The sequence below is a fragment of the Gadus macrocephalus genome, chromosome 1, assembly GCF_031168955.1.
Source record: "Gadus macrocephalus chromosome 1, ASM3116895v1".
Classification (NCBI taxonomy): Eukaryota; Metazoa; Chordata; class Actinopteri; order Gadiformes; family Gadidae; genus Gadus; species Gadus macrocephalus.
The window spans coordinates 6,118,798-6,142,705 of record NC_082382.1 but is presented as its reverse complement, the minus strand read 5'-3'; the positions used below and the strand labels follow the sequence as shown (position 1 = coordinate 6,142,705).

Sequence of the window (23,908 nt, the reverse complement as noted above, 5' to 3'; positions counted from 1 at the left end):
AATAACTAATGTGTGGGTCATAATCACAATCTAGATTAAATCAAAATTGTTTTAATTGTAGAGTAGAAAAAAGGTCAGCGGATACATGATCTCTAGCGAGAGGATCGATGGCGACAGACGATATGAACAGAATCTAAGACTACGTTTCACATAGATAAACGGAAGGAAATGTACATTTCAAATAAATAAATAATACATATTCGTTGAATAGTGTAGCCATTTCTTTTTCCTATGATATTATTGCTGGTATATATTACCTTTTTAAAAAGTGATTTAAAGCACATACATTCTGACTAATCTGACTAATGCATGAGTTTAGCAATTAAGAATCACAGACATGAACATTCATTATTTAAGAAGCTGAATAAGAAAACACTATTTTCAGTACTTGTGATGAAGTTAAAAACGTAACGTAAGATAAAGTACAAAGTCGATACAACAAACGCTGTAGAGTATGTTGACTTCACACATGATCCACGTGTCATCGCTTTCAACAACTACACAATGACGAGCTGGAGGGTTTTACTCCTGCTGTTCTTTCAAACGAGTAATGGCAAATGTGTGTGATAATTGTTCCTTTGACCATGCGTTCCTTTGTCCCATTGACATGAATTTGACGTGTCCGTATTCAATTGCATCATTAAAAAAAGTGAACAACCTCTTATGACATTTGAGTGGCTTTTGGTTTCGCGTTTAATAGAAATCCTGAGGAGAAGTCTGTCATCTTCCAGCCCGTGTTGCCAGATTGGGCCAGATTTCCCACCCAATCAGGCTGTTGCCAGATTTGCGAAAAAAAATCGGTCCCAAACTGGCAACACTGTTTCCAGCTGCACGTGGTCTGGAGAACGTTAACGTTCCTTTAGTCCTGAAGGTGCAGATTCAGCAGCAGACAGCGGCTCCCAACATCGTTCTCCTGCGTGTGGCGCCAGGGTTCTCCAGACTAGCCGTTAGCATTCACCGTCCTCATAGTGTTTGTGTTTTCCCGTTCTCCCTTCACCCTTGGCTGCCGCACGACGACAGGCTGTCGTAGAGCGAGTCGCTGAGGGACTCCGGGGTCTCCAGGACCTGGGGGCGACTCGGGGAGATGGCCTCCTCTGGCCGCTCCCTCAGCAGCTCGAGCCCCGCCTCCCGGCTCATCTCAGGGATGCTTGGGGTGCGAGTCTTCCCCCGGCGGCCCAGCCCGGACGGGACGGGTACGGGCAGGCTGCCCGGGTCCACCCCCCCGCGGCTGGAAGAGGGCCCCCCCTCCTTCAGGCCCTGGGAACACAACCACAGGACGGCGTTTAGCAGTGCTCTATACGGGGTTCATCCATTCATTCATGGTCCAGAGAAGGAACAAGCCAGTCAATAGACCCGCTGGTGAATCTTTCATATTGACGGGATTAATAATTAACATCTGAAGTGAGAATGGGACTCTTTACACCATGGATTTAAAAAGGTATTTATAACACTGTTGAGGACTTCTTTCTGATCTCCTTATTTCTGGTAAAAGGTAAAGAAAGAAACAGCAGAAGGATGGTAAATGGACTGCATTTATATAGCGCTCTTCTAACCAGTGGCCACTCTAAGCGCTCTAAAGTACTGCCACACATTGACAGCTCGTCAGGAGCAGTCAGGGCGAGGCGCCTTGCTCAGGGACACCTCGACACTCCACTAGGAGGAGCCGGGGATCGAACCAGCGACCTTCCGGTTACCAGTCGACCCACTCTGCCTTCCTGAGCTCCATGCCGTCCTGTGTGTACGGATGAAGCTGCTCCACCCACCGCTCTGAAGGAGCTGAAGGCCACGGGCTCCTCCTCCTCCTCCTCCACCGCCAGGTACACCTCGGCCGGGGCCCCGGGGCCCTTCAGGCTGGGGAAGGTCCAGGTCTTGGAGCGCGGTGAGAACATGTTGGCTCCGTGGGCCTCTGGGTCTGAAACCAGAGGGAACCGGGGGGAGAGGGTTCACATCCCTCTGACAAAGCAAGGCCTGAGCACACCTTCATCCCCATCCTCATCATCACACGTCATTGATAGCGTCCAGCAGCCAGCCGAGCAGAGCTGTGTCCTCAGGCCGGCCCCACCCTCAAGTACAACGGCCCCTGAGCAGTTAAAGGGGCCACAAGCCGGTTAATTTCCTCTTAGATAGTCAGAGGACCAGCGCTCCTCATGAAGAGAGATATATATATATATATATATATATGACTCAACTGGCCTACTGGTCAGAATGGGAGACTGACTCCACTGGGTCTACTGGTCATAGTGGGAGACTCCACTGGTATACTGGTCATAATGGGAGACTCCAGAGTGTACCGGTCATAATGGGAGACTCCACTTGGTCTACCGGTCATAATGGGAGACTCCACTTGGTCTACCGGTCATAATGGGAGACTCCACTGGGCCTAAAGGTCATAATGGGAGTCTCCACTGGGTGAACTGGTCATAATGGGAGTCTCCACTGGTGGTACCGGTCATAATGAGAGACTCCACTGGGTGTACCGGTCATAATGAGAGACTCCACTGGGTGAACTGTCTGGTCATAATGGGAGACTCCACTAGGTGTACTGGTCATAATGGGAGACTCCACTAGGTGTACTGGTCATAATGGGAGACTCCACTAGGTGTAATGGTCATAATGGGAGACTCCACTAGGTGTAATGGTCGTAATAGGAGACTGCACTGAGTGTACGGGTCATAGTGGGAGTCTCCACTGGGCCTAAAGGTCATAATGGGAGACTCCACTGGGTGAACTGGTCATAATGGGAGTCTCCACTGGGTGAACTGGTCATAATGGGAGACTCCACTGGGTGAACTGGTCATAATGGGAGACTCCACTGGGTGAACTGGTCATGATGGGAGTCTCCACTGGGTGTGCTGGTCCCTACCTTCGCGGAGCCCCCCCGTGGGGCCCCGGCCCTCCAGCAGGGCGCCGTACTGCGCGGTGGGCACCAGCGGCCTGTGGGGGGCGCTGTAGCCGTCCTCCTGGGCCGTCATCTCGCGGTCCAGAGTGCGGGCGCGGCGGGCCACCCGGCCCGGGGAGCCCCCCCGCGGCTCCGCGGCCCCGCCCGCCCGCACCTTGGACAGGCTGCGGCCGGCGGCCCCGCCGTCGGGCAGCGGGAAGGTGCCGATGCCGCTGTCCAGGGTGTAGGTGGAGGCGCCGGACGCTGGAGGGGCCGAGGGGTAGGGCCGTTAGGGGCCATGTTGGATAACGACTACAGGAGGGTGGTGCTGACTCTACGGGGTCCATGTGGTCTGCTACAGTGTTGGTGTTGACTCTAAGGGTTCAATGATGTCTATTATAGTGTTGTTGTTGACTCTAAGGGGTCCATGTTGTCTATTATAGTGTTTTTGTTGACTCTAAGGGTCCATGTTGTCTATTATAGTGTTGTTGTTGACTAAGGGGCCCATGTTGTCTATTATAGTGTTGTTGTTGACTAAGGGGTCCATGTTGTCTATTATAGTGTTGTTGTTGACTAAGGGGTCCATGTTGTCTATTATAGTGTTGTTGACTCTAAGGGTCCATGTTGTCTATTATAGTGTTGTTGTTGACTAAGGGGCCCATGTTGTCTATTATAGTGTTGTTGTTGACTAAGGGGTCCATGTTGTCTATTATAGTGTTGTTGTTGACTCTAAGGGGTCCATGTTGTCTATTATAGTGTTGTTGTTTACTAAGGGGTCCATATTGTCTATTATAGTGTTGTTGTTAACTAAGGGGTCCATGTTGTCTATTATAGTGTTGATGTTGACTAAGGGGTCCATGTTGTCTATTATAGTGTTGTTGTTAACTAAGGGGTCCATGTTGTCTATTATAGTGTTGTTGTTGACTAAGGGGTCCATGTTGTCTATTATAGTGTTGTTGTTTACTAAGGGGTCCATGTTGTCTATTATAGTGTTGTTGTTGACTCTAAGGGGTCCATGTAGTCTATTATAGTGTTGTTGTTAACTAAGGGGTCCATGTTGTCTATTAGAGTGTTGTTGTTGACTAAGGGGTCCATGTTGTCTATTATGGTGTTGTTGTTGACTCGAAGGGGTCCATGTTGTAATATTAGTGTTGTTGTTGACTCTAAGGGTTCCATGGTGTAATATTAGTGTTGTTGTTGACTCTAAGGGGTCCATGTTGTAGTATTACAGTGTGGTTGTTAACTCTAAGGGGTCCATGTTGTAGTATTATATTGTTGTTGTTGTTGTTGTTGTTGACTCTTAAGTGTAATATGAGCCGCTGGTTCGCCGTCTCACCTGCAAAGTGTTGTGAGTGGACAGAGTCGGCCAGGTTCTCGTCCGAGGTCACGCCAGCTGACCCCTGTGTCCAAGCAAGGCAAGCGTCCAGTCAGGGGTTGAACAGACACACACACACACACACACACACACACACACACACACACACACACACACACACACACACACACACACACACACACACACACACACACACACACACACACACACACACACACAGGCCCAATGATGGAGCGATTAGCAACATCTGGACGGCAGTTGTTAATGCGCATCATATTCCCACATAATAACCACATCGGCGCCGTGTCAGCAGGTATCTATTCCACCACGGCTTTGATTCAACACGCTCGTCGGCCCCTCAGTGACAGACGGAGAGCCCCAGGAGCCATGGCCACTGACCATGTGGCTGATGACGTCGCCCTGCGTGGTGAACACCGGTCGGGACGTCTTGCAGTCGAAGGAGAGCCGCCGCTGGGGGACGCTGATCACCTCCTTCCCGTCCACTCTGCAATCAGCCCACACGCACAGGGACCGTTAGCCCCTGCTGTGCCTTCATAGCTGGTTCCCCTTCATGTTTATGCAACCTACATTATTTTACATTATTTTATCTTTTTTGCATTACTATGCCTCTGCCAATGCCCTACAGCCCCCCCTCACCTGTTGAGCAGCTGCTGCATGAAGTTGTCGGAGCGCGCGCCCCTGTACATGACGGCCAGCTGGCCCTGGGACGGGTCCATCACCACCTCGCACGAGTGCCCGCGGCCCGAGCGCTCCACGTAGGCGCGCTCCTCCTCCAGGGCGCGCCGCAGCCCCTCCGCCTTCTCCATGAGCGTGGAGATGTTCAGGCCCTCCACGCCCTCCTTGCAGCGCGCCGCCACCTTGGCCTGGGACTCCTTCCCCACCGAGGGGATGCTGATCCGCCACTTGTCCTCCTTGGCCTTGGCGCCGTCCGCCTTGCGGCTGAGCGCCGGCAGCTTGCTCTTCTTCAGGCCGAACCAGCTGGCGATGCCGTTGGACGCCTTCTGCTTGGGCTCGGGGCCGCCGGGCGCCGCGCGGTCCAGCTCCTGCAGCTTCAGCATGTTCTCCTCGATGCCCTTCATCACCTTCTGCTCGATGGCCGACTGCGGGCTGGGGAGCGGCGGCGGCGGCGGCGGGGCGGCCTCCTGGGGGTCCGCGGCGGGGGGCTTGGGCGGCGGGGGCGGGAGGCTGTCCCCGTACGCGGGGGTCTTCTTGCCCTTGCCGCCGATCTTGGAGCGCTCCTCCGACTTGGAGGAGTAGCGCGGCGCGTCGGCCGGCCGGGGCCCCCGCGGCGGGGGGCCCTGGGTGGGCTTGGAGGGCGACTTGGGGGGGATCTTGTTGGGGCTGCTGCCGCCGGGAGGGCCGAAGCCGGCCTTGGTGTAGGCCAGGTTCAGGGAGCCGGGACAGCGCATGCTGTTGCGCGGCACCTGGGGCGCGTCGGCGCTCGGGGAGGGCAGGCCGATCCTGCTCTTGGGGCTGTCCGTCTTGGGCTCTGGCCTCGCCGGCCCCCCGCTCGCCGCAGCCCCTCCGCCCGCAGGCTTGGTGCCCGCCTCGTACAGGGAGGGGCCGGGGTACTTCAGAGCCCCGCCGGGAGCTTTGGCCTTGCCGTCCAGCGAGTCCGAGCGCTTCCCGTGCCTGGGCCCCTCCCTGGGGGGGCCCTCCCTGGGGGGCCCCTCCCTGGGGGGCCCCTCCCTGGAGGGCCCCTCTCTGGAGGGCCCCTCCCTGGGCTCGGCGGGCCGCTCCAGGGTCGGGCCCTGCTCCTCACCGGGGGCTGCGGGGCCCTCACCGACCGCGTCGGGGCCCTCCGACGCCCTGAGGCGCAGGTCCTCCGAGCTGCGCAGCTTCCCCAGCGCCGCCAGGCGGTCCTTGAAGGCGTGGTGTCCCGAGTCGGCCGGGGAGCGGCCCGGCCCACTGCCCGGCCGCTTGGGGATGGACGAGGAGTCGCTCCTCTTGGCCGGGGTGGCCGGGGGGGGGGGAGGAGGAGGCAGGGGGGGCGGCTGGAGGTCCTGGGGGTCCTGGGGGTCCTGGGCCACGGGGGTCTCCCTGGGGTAGTGGGGCCCGGCCGGCACCTCGTCCGGACCCGAGGGGGCGGCCCGGTTGGGGTGGGACCTCCAGACGGGGCTCTCCTCCTCCTCCTCTTCCTCCTCCTCCTCTTCCTCCTCCTCCTCCCCCTCCTCCTCTTCCTCCCCCTCCTCCTCCCCCTCCTCGTCTGACGTGGAGGAGGAGGAGGGCGAGGAAGAGGACTGTTTGCGCTGCGGAGGGGGAGCGCGGAGGGCGCTCTCCGGTAGCGACTTCACCAGCTTCCTGCCGGACCCCGCCGCCTGCGAGGAGGGCCTGGGCCTCTTCTCCAGGGCCAGGGGCCCCTCGGGGCCCAGGGCGGGGGCATCCTCGGGCCCCCGGGCAGGCAGGTCGGCCACGTTCTCGTAGTGCGGAACCCGAGTCTGGGCGGGGCCCTTGGGTAAGGCGGAGGCCGTGCCCGTCCTGCTGCTGGTCTTAGGGGCCAAGAGGCCTACGTAGGGCCCCTCCTTGGGGGCCAAGAGGCCAGGGAAGGGCCCCTCCTTGGGGGCCAAGAGGCCTACGTAGGGCCCCTCCTTGGGGGCCAAGAGGCCGGGGAAGGGCCCCTCCTTGGGGGCCAAGAGGCCAGGGAAGGGCCCCTCTTTGGGGGCCAATAGGCCTATGTAAGGCCCCTCCTTGAGAGCAGAGAGGCCGGGGAAGGGCCCCTCCTTGGGGGCCAAGAGGCCTATGAAGGGCCCCTCCTTGAGGGCAGGGAGGCCGGGGAAGGGCCCCTCCTTGGCGGGCGGGGAGGGGGCCCCCCCCTCGGGCTGCGGGGGGGAGGTGGGCGCCGAGTGCGTGGCGGGGTAGGACTCGGAGCGGGAGGGCGGGGCGGGGGGCTGGCGGGGGCAGCGCTCGGCGGTGGCGGCGCGGCGCGGCGGCACCGGGGAGTGGTACACCTCGTAGGTGTTGGTGCGGCAGGGGATGCGCGAGCTGCGCGTGAGCTGCGGGCTGAGGCGCACGGGGCCGGCGGGGGCCGCGCACGGGGCCTTCTCCCCCACGCCCGGGATCTTCAGGAACTTCAGCAGCTTGGACGGAGAGCCGGCGGCCGCCGCCTTGCCCTCGGCCGGGCAGCGCGGGGTGACCCGCCGCGCCGTGTCCCGCTCCGGGACGTCCGACAGCGAGGGCTCCTCGGGGGCCGGGGGGGGCGGGGGGAGCCCGTTGTGCACGGAGGGCTCCGCCTGGCCCTCCTTCTCAGGGACGGGCCGGTAGGAGGAGGACGGGTAGAACCCCGAGAGCCCCTCCGAGGTGCCTGCCGGGGGGGGGCTCCCCGGGGGGGGGCCCGCCGCGTCGAGCTCCGCCGCCGCCGCATCGTGGCTCTGATTGGCCGCCTGTGCAAGTGGCGTGTGCGCCGCCGGCTGGTGCTTTTCATTCTTGCTGCAGTGTTTGGGGGCGGGGCCGGCGGGCTCCGGCCCCGCTGTGCTCTTGGCGGGACAGTGGGTGGCGGTGGGGGGGGCGGAGTGGCCCTGCGGGGGGCCGGCGGCGGCGGCGAGGGCGCTACAGACGTGGGCGCAGGGCTTGGAGGGGCCCTCTTGGCCCCTGCCGCAGTGGAACCCGCAGCCCTTGGTCCCGCCCGCCTCGCGCTGCAGCGGGCCGTCCCCGTTGGCGTGCGGGGGGCCGTCCGCCTCGGGGCAGGCGCAGGGGCAGCGGGGCAGGTGGTGGTGGTGGTGGTGGTGGCCCTTGGGGGGCAGCTGCAGGGGGACGGGCTCGGCGGTGGCCGCCAGCACGGCCTCGGTGGACATCAGCACCTGGCTGTAGTCGCAGAACGACAGGCTGGTGGTGGACGGGTGGAACTTGAGCGGGTCCGTCTCCTCCATCTTGCGCAGGACCTCCAGGATGTGTGCTTTCTTCTTGAAGAAGGGGGAGAGGGCCTCCATGGAGGCGGCGGGCCCCCGGGGGCCCGGGGAGGTGTGCTGTGTGCGGTAGCCGTTACCCTTTGGAGGGGGGAGAGAGAGAAGACGGATGAAGGCGGCGGCTCTACGGTAGCAGCCAGACTGAGAGCCCATCGGGCCGCCGGGACCCTCACCTTGGCCTGTGCTTCGGTCTGTGCAGCCTCCACCTGCTTGGTGGGGTCGGGGTGCGGCTGGGCACTGTAATCTGGGAGGGGGCCCGCGGGGAACTGAAACCAGAGGTTCATGAGGCAGTTAGGAGGACACTGTTGCACCACAGGCTGCTGAGTACACACACACACACACACACACACACACACACACACACACACACACACACACACACACACACACACACACACACACACACACACACACACACACACACACACAGTGGGGTACATGGTAGTGGGGTACCTGGTAGTGCGTCGTGGGGTGGTTGGGGAGCTTCTGCTGGAAGAGCTCACACAGTGCGCGGTTCTGTCTCTCCAGGTCAAACACCAACATCTTCAGCTTGATGCACTCCTCTCTCAGGTCCTACAGGAACACACACACACACACACACACACACACACACACACACACACACACACACACACACACACACACACACACACACACACACACACACACACACACACACACACACACACACACACACACACACACACACTCATTAAGGACAAATCCACTCTTTTTTGTGCGATAAAATAATAGTAAATAAAAGTGTTTGTTAGCGTTGTATGGTTCTTTACCTTTTGATTTAACAACGCTTGGACCACATGGTTGGCCACCTTTATGAAAAGGGGAGACGGTAATGAGCAAAACATTTCACTGATTGGTTTTATTCTTGACTGATGACTGAAAGGACAAGATTGCGGGTAAAGGGACGTCTGGAGTGGCTGCAGACTCACCTCATCCAGACATCTCTCATACGCCTCCCTCTGGCTCTCGTTGGCCAGGAGCAGCGCAGAGTTCTCTGCCTGTGGGGTCAAAGCACCAAACACTTGAAGTGAGGACTTTAAATGCTGATTCACTTCTTTAGTTCAACACTTAAACGCTAGACGGGTTAGATAGTGTCATGTGTTTCCATGTATTTGTTCTGTCTGATTTCATATCATTTAGGGGTTACCTTTTCAGTAAATTCCATTGATTTACTGAAAAGGCTGAGAAAATTCCCTTTTTAGCCGGAGAACTGGGCCGTTGTAAAGGTTAGGGCAGAAAGGGTCACACAGGGTTCCATGGTTGTGAAAACCCCTCCCTTCCATCGGGATGGCTATGGACATGCTCATAGAGCTGTCATCTACTGCAGTTTGAATGAGTATCTCCTCTACCTCCAACTCCCTCAGTCGGTCCATGAGCTCACTGCTGTTGTCCTCCAGGTAGGACTCCACGTCTGCCTCCTCTCCCTCCTCGTCCGAACCAAAGGGTTCATCACACATCCTCTGCTCCGTCACGTCCGACATCATGTTCTCCTCTGGAAGAGAAAGGAGAAGGGAGTCATTTTTACACATACATTTAGGGCACTTACCAGGCGCTTTTATCCAAAGCGATTTACAATATGTGCATTAGTTCAAAGGAGGAGAAACAAAAATACATATTGCTTTCGGTACAGTAAAGATGTTCATAGAACCAAGTGCCAAGCACAAACAATGAACGGGGGGAGGGGCCTAGAGCAAGGGGAGGGGCCTAGAGCAGGGGGAGGGGCCTAGCACCAGGGGAGGGGCCTAGAGCCAGGGGAGGGGCCTAGAGCCAGGGGAGGGGCCTAGAGCCAGGGGAGGGGCCTAAAGCCAGGGGAAGGGGCCTAGAGCCAGGGGAGTGGGGCCTAGAGCCAGGGGAGTGGGGCCTAGAGCCAGGGGAAGGGGCCTAGAGCCAGGGGAGTGGGGCCTAGAGCCAGGGGAGTGGGGCCTAGAGCCAGGGGAGGACCAGGGCCATGGAGCAGGTGTGTTACGGCCAGAGCACACATGGCTGCACATCAAGAGCAGATGGGGGACGCATGCGATCCAAGTTCTTCAAGTTCCACCTGGATGAGTCCAGGACAGGGCTGAGGGCACGGGCCTGACGCACACATCCACACATCGGACCAGACCGGGGACACACTCACACACATAAGAAGCACCTGAGCTATGATCTGTTGTCTTTGTCTCCTCCGCCAAGATTGCCATCAACCTCTGTCAGAACCTATGGCAGGTTTCCCATGTAGGAAAACCGTGTCATTATTCCTGTTCAATACATGATAGAGCGAATGTAAATGTCTCACTCTCTTTCCCAAGAGAAAGCTAATGTTCAGAACCGGTTTCACCGGTCCAAGATTTGCATATAGAGCTCAACGCAATGAAGGTCAGATGTAAATTCCCTCATGGAGCGTGGAATGCACCAGCATGGAATCAGACACAGCCATACAGTGAGATTCCCTATAATTGTGGCCATGATAAACCAGAGGCTGGTGCCCAACCCCACTAAGTGCAGCCCATTAGTTTGAACCGGTTCTAGAGGATCGCACGGGGGCCAGCTGGAGTGCTTCGACGCAGCTCTTATTCCAGCAGATGGATCCTGGAAAACATTTACCGGGAAATGATTGACCCACATGGGCCAATGTGCCGTGGCGTGAACGTCTACCCTTCCCTGTTCCCACCACCAGGCAGCAGCCCCAGTGGGCTGACAATGGGGATCGACCGAGGCTGCCTCTGGACCGAGGCTGCCTCTGGACCGAGGCTGCCTCTGGACCGAGGCAGCCTCTGGGCTGGACTAAGGTTGCCGGACCTCCAGCGTATAATGGAGCCTCTGAATCAATGCAGCCCATCTGAGGAGGGATAAAGATATACCACCTTCCACTTAACCTTGGCCGACGGCTTCTTATTGAGTGGCTATAAATACCAGCCCTTCTCCAGGCTGATGCCCATCAAAGCTTTGGTGGGCAGGAGTGGAAAAGGTGGAGGTGGGCGGGGTGGGGGCGTTGGAGGTGACCACAAACCCACGTCTGTGTGTGCCGAAGAACGTTCACATGAAATTACAGTGTTGTACCAAAGACAACACAGTCTAAAAATAATGCGGCCTTGCGTCGCAGACTGTGGGTTCTTTTGATGCGCCGGAAGAAGAGGAGCACAACACTGGAACTCCACCATGAGAGAGAGAAAGACACACACACACAGAGTGAGAGCGAGACAGAGACAGAGACAGAGAGCCAGAGAGACACACACAGACAGAGACAGACAGAGAGAGACAGACACACACACACACACATAGTGAGAGCGAGACCGAGAGACAGAGAGACACACACAGACAGAGACAGACAGACAGAGACAGACAGACAGACACACACACACACACACAGAGTGAGAGCGAGACAGAGACAGAGAGAGACAGAGACAGAGAGACACACACAGACAGAGACAGACAGAGAGACAGACACACACACACAGTGAGACAGAGACAGAGAGACGCACACAGACAGAGAGAGATAGTCTTACAGACAGAGAGAGATAGTCTTACAGACAGAGAGAGATAGTCTTACAGACAGGCACATTGTGGGAGAAATGAGAGAGACAAATGTGCCGTACGACACACACAGTGGGCTATTGACGGCGATGTCGGAGTGAGGAGAGAGACGAGAGTCTCTGGGACCGCCTTCCACGGGACGGGCTGCACCCTGACATCTGGGGGACTCTCAAGGGGGGGCTCCCACTGGGGGACCCTCCCTGGGGGGCTCCCAGCCCTCATCACCAGCTGCGCTGTGGGAGGAAGGGAGCACGGCTCCTCCATCACCATCGCCATCATCACCATTAGCAACATAACTGGTGGTGAGCATTCCTCAGGACATTGCAGGCATATTGAGTTTGCTATTTGAATATCTCCATTGTCCAGAGGCTGGAGGATGGATCACACTTTACACGTCTCGGCCAGTGTGATGAGGAGTTTCAACATCTATTTACATTTTGTGAAGCAGCAAGAGTGCCCTCGCCTCGCCTCAAACTCACAACAGCAGGAGTTCAGAGTTATTTAAAGCGAGTGCAGTCTGCCGTTTGTTTGTAGAGGGGTACACCACAGAGGAAAAGGCGAAACAAGTCACAAAGAAGCCAGCGTGAATGTCACTCCTCTTTGTAACGGCCAAAGGCAGAGAACGCATTACCCTGAAGCCGTTCTAAATGATACAACATCCTTGTAGGGCAGTTTGAGAACTTCAGCTGAACTTTTCTGCAAATTAAGTCAGTTTCCCACATGGCTGGACCTCTGTGCCCTTTGTGTGTGTAGTAGGGGTTGTTCTCTACATCTCTGGTGCAACAGGAAGTACATCAGCACCAAAGAGGACTTCAACAGCAGCCACCTGAACCATATGAACTGTTCATTGCAGAGTGCAATACGCAGGAAATGACATCAAGAAGGAAGTGTGTGTTTGACGGTGAGTGGAACCTTCTACCCATTCAGCACATCCTGTCCTTACAAGAACACTTTGATGACGGCTTTACCTTAACCTCATTTAGTACTCCTATACATATATTGGAATCAGGAAATAATAGAAATACTGATGTATTCAGGTCAGTTGATTTCCAAAAGGAGTCTTTGGATACTTTTGACAATGGACCGTGCACCACATACTAGAGTTACAAGTACAACGTACCCATAATACTCCTCCGCCCACCTAGAGTCCATTTACACCCAACACCTTCACCCACAGTGACTGGTACACACTGACAGCCTGCACCATGAGGTACCCAGTAGAACGGACCACCTGGTCTACAGTAGACCGGACCACCTGGTCCACAGTAGACCAGACCACATGGTCCACAATAGATCAGACCACATGGTCCACAATAGATCAGACCACATGGTCCACAATAGATCAGACCACATGGTCCCCAATAGACCAGTAGCAGGTCTTTGATAGAAAGTGATCCAGGGGGGGGGGGAGAACGGCTTCAGACCGACCCCAGCAGCAGTGCTTTCCCTGGAGGGCTGCAGTCTATATCTGGTTCGCCGCGTGTCAACAAAGAGCTCCAATCAGAGGGCCGGCCGTATCATGCGTTTGTCTCCGAGCGAGGGAGCCCGCCACGTCTCGCTATCCTCCCCCGACAGAAAGAGCAGTAAAATGGATACCTTGCATATCGAAATCAACGCTGTGGAGACACCAGGGCCACGGGCCGGAACAAGAGGAGATCTAGACCTGGAGCTGGCTCAAACAGTCCGAGTTGGACTATGGTTTGGTGAAGCAACATTTCCCTTGATTCAAACCAATGGAGATCCAGGGGACACCCCACTAACCCATCAGCTCCCTATAAGATCCTACCCCTGGTGGCGGCTCTCTCTCGCCCACACACCCAGAGAGCTTAGAGAGAGAAAACAAAGGAAAGGGGGGTGAATCGGTGGGATTAGAGGGAAACACGGGCCAGGCTCGCTCGGTGTGTCTCCCCTGGGTGCTGGTGCAAATCCTTATCTGAATGTTCCCCCACAACGTTACCCCCCCCCCCCCCCCCACACACACACACACACACACACACACACACACACACACACACACACACACACACACACACACACACACACACACACACACACACACACACACACACACACACACACACACACACACACACACAGCTACCTACAGCTCTACAGACAAATTGAGGGGAGGGGAGGGGAGGGGAGGGGAGGGGACCAGGTGATGCCTGTGGTCAGTTGTGTGCTCCTACAGCGAGCCTTCAGGGACCGGGACCGGGACCGGGACCAGGGGGCCACAGGGCCCTGAGGCTGGGGGTCCCCTTTGGGCTAGCGGAGGCATGGGGTCACACACTACGTGTGCGTGTGTGTATCTCAGAGCCAAGGGAAACAAGAGGGAGGAGATCCACCCCCACACCCAGCTTACACACCCACGTCTCCCTCTATGTCGCTCTCTCTCTCTCCCTCCTCTCTCCTTCTCATCTTCCTCATGTCTCCCTCTGTTGCTCTCTCTCTCCCCCTCCTCCCTCCCTCCCTCTCATCTTCCTCATGACTCCCTCTGTCGCTCTCTCTCTCCCCTTCCTCCCTCCCTCTCATCTTCCCCATGTCTCCCTCTATGTCACTCTCTCCCTCCCCCTCCTCCCTCCCTCTCATCTTCCTCATGTCTCCCTCTATGTCGCTCTCTCTCTCTCTCCTCCCTCCCTCTCATCTTCCTCATGTCTCCCTCTGTCACTCTCTCCCTCCCCCTCCTCCCTCCCTCTCATCTTCCTCATGTCTCCCTCTATGTCGCTCTCTCTCTCTCTCCCCCTCCTCCTCCTTCCCTCTCTTCTTCCCTTTCATCTCTGACTCATTGGAAAGTGTAATGAAAGAAAATGGGATGAATAATTCAGTAGACACAGCGTTTAAGAACTCCCCTATATGTCTTTTTAATAAACGCAGGGCATGCAGACGATACGCAGTGAGCCTGTCCTGTGTCTTTGGTTTTTTCTTTAAGGATTTGGGCCAATCTCGGATGTACAATGAATTGAGTTCTTTGGTGATTAGGGTAATTTGCTGCTACACTCTGAATCAGGAGTCGTCCCGGCCGCGTCCCCCGCTCCTACGTCCTGCACCATAACGTAGCCTACAGGAAGGAAGTGGCTGTGAGTCTTGGGCTTTCCAAAGCAGGCTGCCACGGGGCTGATCTTGTTTAGATCTCCTCAAACCTGAAGTGGGATTAGGGGTGTTGAGCATCTGTCCTCGCAATCTGGCTTTGAACCGAGCTGATCACTGCTCTGAGAAGAAGCCGTCCTAGTTGAAACACCTGGTGTGGCCTTAGAGAGACCATCCCCTGATCTGTGATCTCCGATCTGAGGCGGAAAGGAGAAGCAGCCGAACACAGAGCGCTGCCAAGATGGTGCCGTGCTGCTCTCCTGATTCATCCTCAAAAAGAGTGGAGCATGTTGTCCGCTCCGAGAGCGAGGGCCGGTGATAAATGTGCAGCCAATGCCGAGCTCGTCCGACTCTCAGAGCTCAGTGTCCGGGAGCCATGGCGCGGGGCAGGACACACCGAGCTCATGGAATCAGGGCACCAGGATGATTCTTTAATGGCAGCTCAAGCGAGGAGGAGGGGAGAAAATGCATAAAAGCTTCTTAAATCATGTCAGTCACACACTCTGGGATTTGGCATGGGGCAGGTTGATCCCAAAATGTCAGACGGCAGCCATTCCATCGCCAGGCTGCACAGAGCGCAGGTTCTCGGTGTAAACGCCGCAACAAAAAGAACATCAAACACGTAGACGGAGGTTAAGACGGGCTGGGGGGGGAAGGAGCACTCCGCCGCCGAAAAAGATGTAGGCCAAGTGTGGGGGGGGGGTTCTTCGCACCAACACCAGCTCAGAAACACAATCATAGACGCAATGTTTCTGATATTGAAGAAGTGAAACCAATGAAGGGGGAAGGGGGGCACAGACAGAGGATCCAGCAGAGCGGGGTTCCTCTGTGAAACACCTCTAATGGCAGACACTTCTAACAAGGGCAACATTTAGGATGAGGAGACGAGGCAGCGGATCAGGGGAAGGGGGATGGGAGGCTGGTGTCTGCCTTCCTAAAGGCCAGAGGTTGGTTCAGAGCCACGTACTGTATATAACCCCCCCTCTCCACAAAGGAAGTAAAGGTCTACCACACTGACAAAGACACTCATTTTGTTGTTTATATCTCCCTACTCCCATGCATTGACATCACTAAGGTTTTACACACACACACACACACACACACACACACACACACACACACACACACACACACACACACACACACACACACACACACACACACACACACACACACACACACACACACACACACACACACACACACACCTCAGTTCCAGCCCCCCATCCGGCAGATTTACGACACATTGTTACGTTTCCACCCTCACCCACGTTCCACGCGTTTTGGTTGACTTACGGAAGGTGCATTTGCTTTGCTTGCATGCCAAAAATGATAGACTAGCTTAAGAAAACAATCTCATGAATGCTAGAGCCCCCATATTAACAAAACCTCACACAAACCCAGACAAACAGACCTGCCCTTATAATTCCATCTATTGCCTTAATCTCAAGAATAACAAAACCTTAGTTGGCCCTCCGTCATTGCATCATTTTAAACCCAGATTATACTTTAGCTACATCGTCTAGCTACCAGTGTGCTACTGGAGCACAGCAATCACTGCTCCAGAGCAAGAGCGGAGACACAACATACACCACACATTCAGACACAGCTCAGCTGTATTAGTCGGGCTTCCTCACCTTGCTGTGGCTACGGTTGTCTCTGTTCCCCACTGACAGCATCAGAGATCCTCACACCAGGGAGATCCAGAAACCCGGTAAAGGAAGAGGCTACAGAGAGGGCGCTAGGCTAGCAGCTTCTCACTTGGTTCAACTGGTTCCTGGACTAAAAGAGATTTGATTCAGCATTACTCCAGAGAACTGTCACCCACCACAGCTAGGGTTAGCCTAACCCTCTACTCCCGGGCTAGAAACACAGCTTCCGTGGGCACGACAGCGCATGTGTGTGTATGTGTGCGTGTGTGTGTGTGTGTGCGTAGCCTGGCCTCTCTGCAGAGCCAGCTACGTCTCCCATTGTTCCAGGACGAGTGAGGCAGGCTTCCTACCCCGATAGACCCTGCCTACTACAACAGCTGTGGACCAGCCCCCACCCCCTTCCCCTGCTCCCTGGGCCCCCATCCCCTCCTCCCCTCCTCCTGCAACTCCTGCCTCTCTCTGCCCTGCTGCTGGTGGCGCTGCTCAGCATTAACCCCCCCGCTGCCGGAGCCGCCCAGAGGAGAGGAGCAGAGGGGGAGGTTGTATTTCAAAGGAGGCCTTTGCATGTAGCGGACAAAGGAGGGGACTCTTGGAGGATATCCCACTGTCACCGTGGACATCTCTGCTCCCATAGGAGGCCTGGACGAGTCTACGCCAAGAGGACTTTCTTTGTCATCACATCAGATGTAAGCGTTGGATTGAATCCCCCCCCCCCCCCCCATGACTACCTTCTGAAAGATAGAGCGCCAAGAAAAGAGAGGGTTCTGTTCTTCACTGCATTCAGAAAATGTACTGATGGATTATTGAAACCGCCAAATCTGAAATGATTTGAAAAGTTTGCGTGACAATGAGAATCTGCGTCTGGATTTAACTGCAGTGAATCCTGCCTTTGCAGAGAAGTTGAGTTGGATTGGACGGAGTCCCTGGCAATGAAGGTGTGCAACAGCCGGCTCACAGGGCGGACCTGAAGCATGGTCTGCTTCAGACGCTACAGGACTGGTTTCCTGTTTAATAGAGGCTCAGCAACCCCCGCTAGACGGACTCCGTCTTGACCAATAGAAACCAACAAGGAAAGGGAGAAAACCATCCCATGAGCTATGTCAACGTTACGGTCACTCACTGATGAACAATGTGCGCTAAACACATTCCATACTGTTTGTATACAAATGAGACTCACTGTGTACAAGAAAAGCTGTGTAGAAGCAAACACACTTCGATGACATTTCAATACTTGGCAAGTCCTTTCCTTTATTTGACCCTAAGTGGCTGGACATAAAACCTGACCGGAATAAACCCCCGTACTGGGCGGGACGCACGCATACGTGCATACGTGCACACACACACACACACACACACACACACACACACACACACACACACACACACACACACACACACACACACACACACACACACACACACACACACACACACACACACACACATACACACACACACACACACACACACACACACACACTAATAATAAGTAATAATCTTCGACCAATGTTCAAAGACGCTAAATAAAAAGTCAAACAAAAAGTCAAAATGTATCAAAGGAAGTAGGATTAAAGGGAGCAGGATTAACGGAGTGTCAACACACTGGAACCCTGAGCACTCTGGACATCAGACCTCACATAACAAATCACCAGGATCAAAGGAGCTGGTCCAATGAGGGTTTTACCCTCTGAGGATGGACCACAGCTGGCCAATCAGGTTCCTCGTCCCCTTGGTGGAGAGGAAGGAGAGGGGCAGATGATCCTGTCCAGAGGCTGCCCATGGTTGTGCATTACAAAGCGTTGGTGGTGAAGTGACAGCACATGGTTGATGGAGGGAGACTCCTAGGTCCTCCTCAGTACAGGGGCTGAAGGTCGCTGAGGGTTGATGGGATGGGATGGCACACACACACACACATCTGAAGGATGAATGGGGATGTTCACTCAGGGTCAGAGGGCTGAGAGGCAGGCCCTGAATGGGAGTCACATGGTGCCCTGGGGCGACACACTGGGAACCACAAATATCCCTCCACATAGACCGGCCCATTGTCTCCCCTCACCCCATGAGTCTCTGAGTGCCTCACAACATTTGTACTCCTGTTGTACCTAGACACAGATAGCCGGAGGGTCAAGGAGCAGGTCAACAAGCATTAGCCTAACAGACGGCTCACCGGCAAACCTTTTGGACCACCACACTCCTGGACTGAGCGTCAGCAGGCCTACTACCAGACTGCGTGTAGTGGCGCATTTCCACCGGAGGCTGCGGGTCGGTTCGGTGCGGCTCGGTCGAGTAGTGAGGGTGCGGCTCGGTGCGGCTGAGTTACGGCTCGCGTTTCCACCGCCGACAGTACCCTTATGGTGGGGGGGGGGGAGCTGGATGGCGATAGCCGCGGCAGCTACGTTAGCATCAGGGCCTGATGAAGATGAAGGCGCACAATGAACTAAGATCAACGATGCAGGACGTCCAAGAAGGCCGGCAAACCATTGCCCGGCATTTTCTACGATAAACGAAGCTTTCGCCGTTGTCCAGAAACGCGGTCCGTGCCGCAACTTTGCGCACCGAACCGACCCGCACCCTCCGGTGGAAACGCGCCATAGGGCTGCATCAGCATGGGTCTCCAGGGGTTTTCATTCAAACAACCATTAGAATAACCTTAATAGTCCCCGACACCAGGTGACACCAAGAACTACACAGCGGCAGAGCAGAACGTCTCCCCGAGGACAGCGTGCACAGGGCAGATGAACCCACACCACCCCCTGGCAGATGGCCTCTCACGGACCACTCTGATTTCAGTTCCAAAGGCCGTTGCAGAGCGAGCTGTGGGGGAGAATGAGGGCTGTAGATCACACTGGTGGGGTATCCACCCCCATTGAGAGGCAGACACTTTAATGGGCTGTAATGTGCAGGGCGCCATGCGACAGCTCATCCACCTTGTAGAGATGTGAGGGGCAGGAAGTACAGCTGGGCTGTGGAGGCCCGGCGGTGTCGGTGGAGGCCTCCTTTGTTGATTTGCATAAAGCCTTGGCTTAGACAAAGCTCATTATGAGGTGCAGGGCTGGAGCGGTGAGCCATCACAGACAGCTCTGGGCGGGGGCGCTGATCCAGCTTCGTTCCTCCAGCCACACGCGTCCACGCAGCCACCGTGTTCAAACTTTAGTCATACTCTCATTCTTTGGCAACGGCAAATCCGTGTAGATGAACCACCATGTCATGAAAACCATTTGTTCAGGTCCATGTGGGTCTCACACCGGGGTAACACAGAGTGAGACCGTCCTCTTGCCACCCAGACTACGAGCTGAGGGAAAGCCCTCCTCTGCTACAGGAACACTCCCACCTCCATTTCCATCTGTGTCAGCAGATGTCTTCACAACCTGATTCCTCAATGAATCACTTTCACATCCAATAACTCAACCAAAAAAATGGGGAAAATATAATCCAGGTCAGAAACAACATTGCACCCCAGAAACGTTGCCCTACTCACACACACACACACACACACACACACACACACACACACACACACACACACACACACACACACACACACACACACACACACACACACACACACACACACACACACACACACACACACACACACTACCATTAAACAGGTCTGGAGGGGGGAGGGCACGTGATTGATTTGGCACAACACAATACTTGCACATCTGGACAGCAGGCACCAGCGCTCTGACTAGCCCGTAACCGGCTTGGCTGGGCCCAGTCTGCACCCTTTCCACATCATCCACGTCCTCCCCTCAGGATCTGGAGCTCTAGTGGAGCTCAGTGTTGGCTCATAGTGCAGAGATCAGATGGAGTGAGAGGCCGGAGCAGGGAGCCAATAAGAATCTGAAAACAGTGAAAGTTGGCCCGGTCCCAGGCTCACTAAGCACCTTGTGGGAATGGGATTTGGGGATTAGAGCGTGGAGGTGGATGCAACCAGCTCTGCAATAACATCTTATTTCAAGAGCAAAACCAAATAAACGCCAGAGCACACAAAGGAGCCCTGTTCAGGACGGAGGCTGTTACACGGCCGTCACACAGCCCTGTGGTGTGGCTGATGTTTTTTGTCAAAGTACTCTTCATTGACGCCATTATGGATATGAGGGGAAAGTGACACAACCCAATCTAATAGATGGATCCCTATTTTCCCCAAAAACAATTGGGGCCATTTATTCGCTCCTTGGCCAAACAGGACGTGCCATGGACCTGCCAGCCTGAATTGATTAAAGCGACATTCCATATTTTCCCTGGACGGTGCGATGAATCAGATGTTTGTTACAGCTTTAAGGTAAGGCTTAGCTTGGCCAACCTTAATGTTTGGGTGACCAAAGATTCCTCTTTGGGGTGGATGTTGACAGAGCCCAGGGATTTTGGTTCTGCACTCACACACCTTTACCTTGCTATTGGACGGTACTCCAACTCAACACGGCAGTCTCTCCGAGACTTTGTTTGAACGTGACGAGATGGCAGCATCAGCAGCATGGGCCCAGAGCTTGTTAACACGGCCTGTTAAGTTCGCACAAATGCAGCGAAACCAGAAACTAAACCGGAGGTAGTTTGTCACTTCAAAGAGAGAACACACACAAAAGGCTTTAGTGGAAACAATGCAGGAAAAGATAACTCCTTTAATCTGAATATCTGTGTGTCCCCTAACGGTAGAGATCTTGATGAGACCTTCCCCCAGCCCCTCCCCCATACCACACATGACTCCACTCTGCAGGGTAATGTCCCCGGGCTGAGGCCTGCCCCAGAGGTGCCTTCCCTGCATGGTGACGACAGCAGTACTACCTTATACATCAGACGAGGAGGGGGATCGCTGGGTCTCAGCGCTGGCTGATAAGGAGGGACCCCACAGAGCCCCGGCTTGGCCTATCTTCAAAGCCAGAGCATTGAAGCCATGTGAGGGAGCACACTGGGAGACAGGCCCTAGTTGGGGGAGGGTCTGTCTGCACACAACCACCACATTTCACACACTTCACACCGACATAATGACCCCCCCCCCCCCAGTAAACTAATGCTGTCTGTCAGTTGGCAGGCTCAAGCTCAATATGGCCACCATCAAGTCCCTAGTTATGGTACTAAGTAGTCTATGTAACATTGTGTTAGCCGTTCACTAGCATGCTGCTATGCTACACTGCTGGTGCTACGTGGTTGATTGGCAGTGTCCCATAGGAGTCTTTAAAAAAATGGAGGGACTGATTATGTTAACAGACCCAGCCGCCAAATGGTAAACAACTAGACTGACACATTGTTCTCTACTAGTCCCAGAGCGTCTAGAAGACTGCTGCAACAAGATGTGGGACACAAAGGCTTACAGAACATCTGGAAACAATAAGAGGCCAACAGCGAGAGCCAACACTTATAATGCCCATTACACTCCAATATGTGACTCCGCTCTTCATGATGTCATGCCCTGCAGCTTGGATACGCTATCGCAAAGTTGCACTCAGGAGAGGGCTTTTATAGAGCTTCAAACAGGCTCAAAGCCCAGAGCAAACCATATGTAATCTAGATCTATAGACTAGAACCACATCCAGCCCCGAGGGATGATGAGGTCATCGGGAGTGAGAGACCAACGGCATGCTGACGTCCTGGCCTCCACGTTACATCCACACGGGGAGAAAACTCTCTTTTGAAGGCTATTTGTTAACACTGTACCCATTAACAATACAGGAATAGATACCAGCCATATATGATGTCAATACAGACATAGCACTGTGTCTGTGAAGGTTGTGAGATTAAATAAGAAATAGTCAACATCATGTTTGTTATATCCGCTTGATATATTGCTGTTTGCAGTGTTTATGGACAAGTTAAACCAAAAAAAAACTTCCCTGAGCATAGGTCTTAAGTGTCAAGTATATATTTTTTTAAGATACATTGTATTGTTACCGTTCACTGAATTGAACTGCATTCTAGGGGTGATAATGTCATAGAGGACAGCATCTCATGAAAAAAAAGACACAAGCAGAATAGTTGTTGTTTGCTCGTGGCTGTCTAATGTATTTTACATTCCACATACATTCTTCATGAATATTCATGATGTTCTGATGATTCAATTGTTCAAATGTCACGAAACTTGAAATGCATGGCAATCAAGTGCCAAATTAATATTGGAACATCATTACACACCGAGGACTGAGTCCACCACCCCACCCAAGTCAAACACCCCAAGGTAAAAAGCATGTAGTTCTACTTTTGAGATGTCTCCAACAGGATCTTCATTAAAACCATGTTATAATGACCTGGGAAGGGTTTATATGACGCATACTTGTTAAAATAAGCATGTATTTTCTGTATGGTGTTACACAGTACTGAATATCAATACTAATTCAGTGCCACTTGGTTCCAAGCGATTGAAATCAAAGCCAAAACACTCGTTTATAAGTGAAGAAGTGCATCACTTATAAACTAATTCATGTAGGAGGGTTAAACGTCACCGTGTTTATCGTATTGTTTCGTCCTGGAGAGGAATCAGCAGTTCCCCTTTCTGATTGTAAACAAGACCAGATCCCTAAGCCAGCCTGGTGGGGCCTGGCCTGTTGTAGTGGTCTCATGTATGGACCAGAAGAACCTAAACCTAGAGATAGAAAGCTATAGGACTGCTTTTCTTCTCTCTTGTTGTGGTAGCTGATAGCTGCCCTGGATATAGCCCTCAACACATAGACGGTCCAGGAGACGCTTCTACGCCCTGGACACAAGCCCCTAGTCCCCGTGAACAGCCCTTAGTCGCCGGGAAACACAGCACCTAGTCCCCCTATGGAGGAGCTATGGAGCCGTTGGTTTATTGACTGGCGCATTAAAACGCATATGCTCACTTTCGGTCTTTCACTAAAGCTCTCCTGTAAACCAAGGAACCGAGGATTAAGAAACAAAGCGAGACTCACCTCATCTGGTTAATAATTCTTCAGTTGGATCGGTTGGGCCATCACCGATAACAGAACGGACGACGTTAACCCTGACGCTCCTTGTACCGACGTACCGTGTGTCCTGCTACTACTACCCTAGTCCTCCTGGTACTAACCCTACCACGTACCGTGTCCTCCTGGTACTAACAAGTACCGTGTGTCCTGGTACTACTAACCCTGCCCCGTACCGTGTCCTTCTGGTACTAACATGTACCGTGTGTCCTGGTACTACTACCCCCTACCCCGTGTCCTGGTACTACCACCATGTAACGTGTCCACCTGGTACTACTAGCCCTACCGCGTACCGTGTCTCCAGGTACTAACCCGACCCCGTACCGTGTGTCCTGGTACTAACCCGACCCCGTACCGCGTCCTCCTGGTACCCGTACCGTGTCCTCCTGGTACTGACTGAGCGGGATGCTGCGGCTCCTCCAGCGCTGAGCGGTGATGTCATCACATGGCCAGAAACCCGCCCTGCTCCAGAGGCCAAACACGGCCCGGCTCTGCGCATGTTGCACTCAAACTGCTCACTTCGCTCCTTTTCCTTTATCTACACATTTTCTTCTACCCACGAAGAACAAAGCAAATCT

At 54.4% G+C, this 23,908-nt stretch overlaps 1 protein-coding gene across 3 annotated transcripts; it reads right to left on the bottom strand.

Moving 5' to 3' along the window:
* Positions 1-35: 35 nt before the first annotated feature.
* nckap5l (NCK-associated protein 5-like) lies at positions 36-23,907 on the bottom strand. 3 transcript variants are annotated; one of them, XM_060055355.1, is made up of 13 exons: positions 23,298-23,907; positions 16,396-16,540; positions 9,508-9,650; positions 9,088-9,156; positions 8,929-8,967; positions 8,591-8,710; positions 8,311-8,403; positions 4,872-8,218; positions 4,614-4,719; positions 4,215-4,278; positions 2,864-3,142; positions 1,764-1,912; positions 36-1,257 (listed from the first exon to the last, which is right to left on the bottom strand). In XM_060055355.1, exons 3-13 carry the CDS (start codon positions 9,640-9,642, stop codon positions 994-996), a joined length of 4,665 nt encoding a protein of 1,554 aa, XP_059911338.1. In that variant the 5' UTR covers positions 9,643-9,650; positions 16,396-16,540; positions 23,298-23,907; the 3' UTR covers positions 36-993. The 3 variants fall into 3 exon arrangements, with proteins under 3 accessions (XP_059911338.1, XP_059911348.1, XP_059911332.1); XM_060055365.1 differs by having other exon boundaries at positions 16,396-16,535; XM_060055349.1 differs by lacking the exon at positions 16,396-16,540 and having other exon boundaries at positions 23,298-23,899.
* Position 23,908: the final 1 nt, after the last annotated feature.

Bases quoted from the DNA above. Each gene is read 5' to 3' on its own strand.
- nckap5l (XM_060055355.1), bottom strand. From the start codon at position 9,642: ATGATGTCGGACGTGACGGAGCAGAGGATGTGTGATGAACCCTTTGGT. The intron at 8,711-8,928 runs GTAAAGAACCAT...GTGTTCCTGTAG, and splicing joins AAGCGTTGTTAAATCAAAAG to GACCTGAGAGAGGAGTGCAT. The intron at 8,404-8,590 runs GTACCCCACTAC...CTCTGGTTTCAG, and splicing joins ACCCCACGACGCACTACCAG to TTCCCCGCGGGCCCCCTCCC.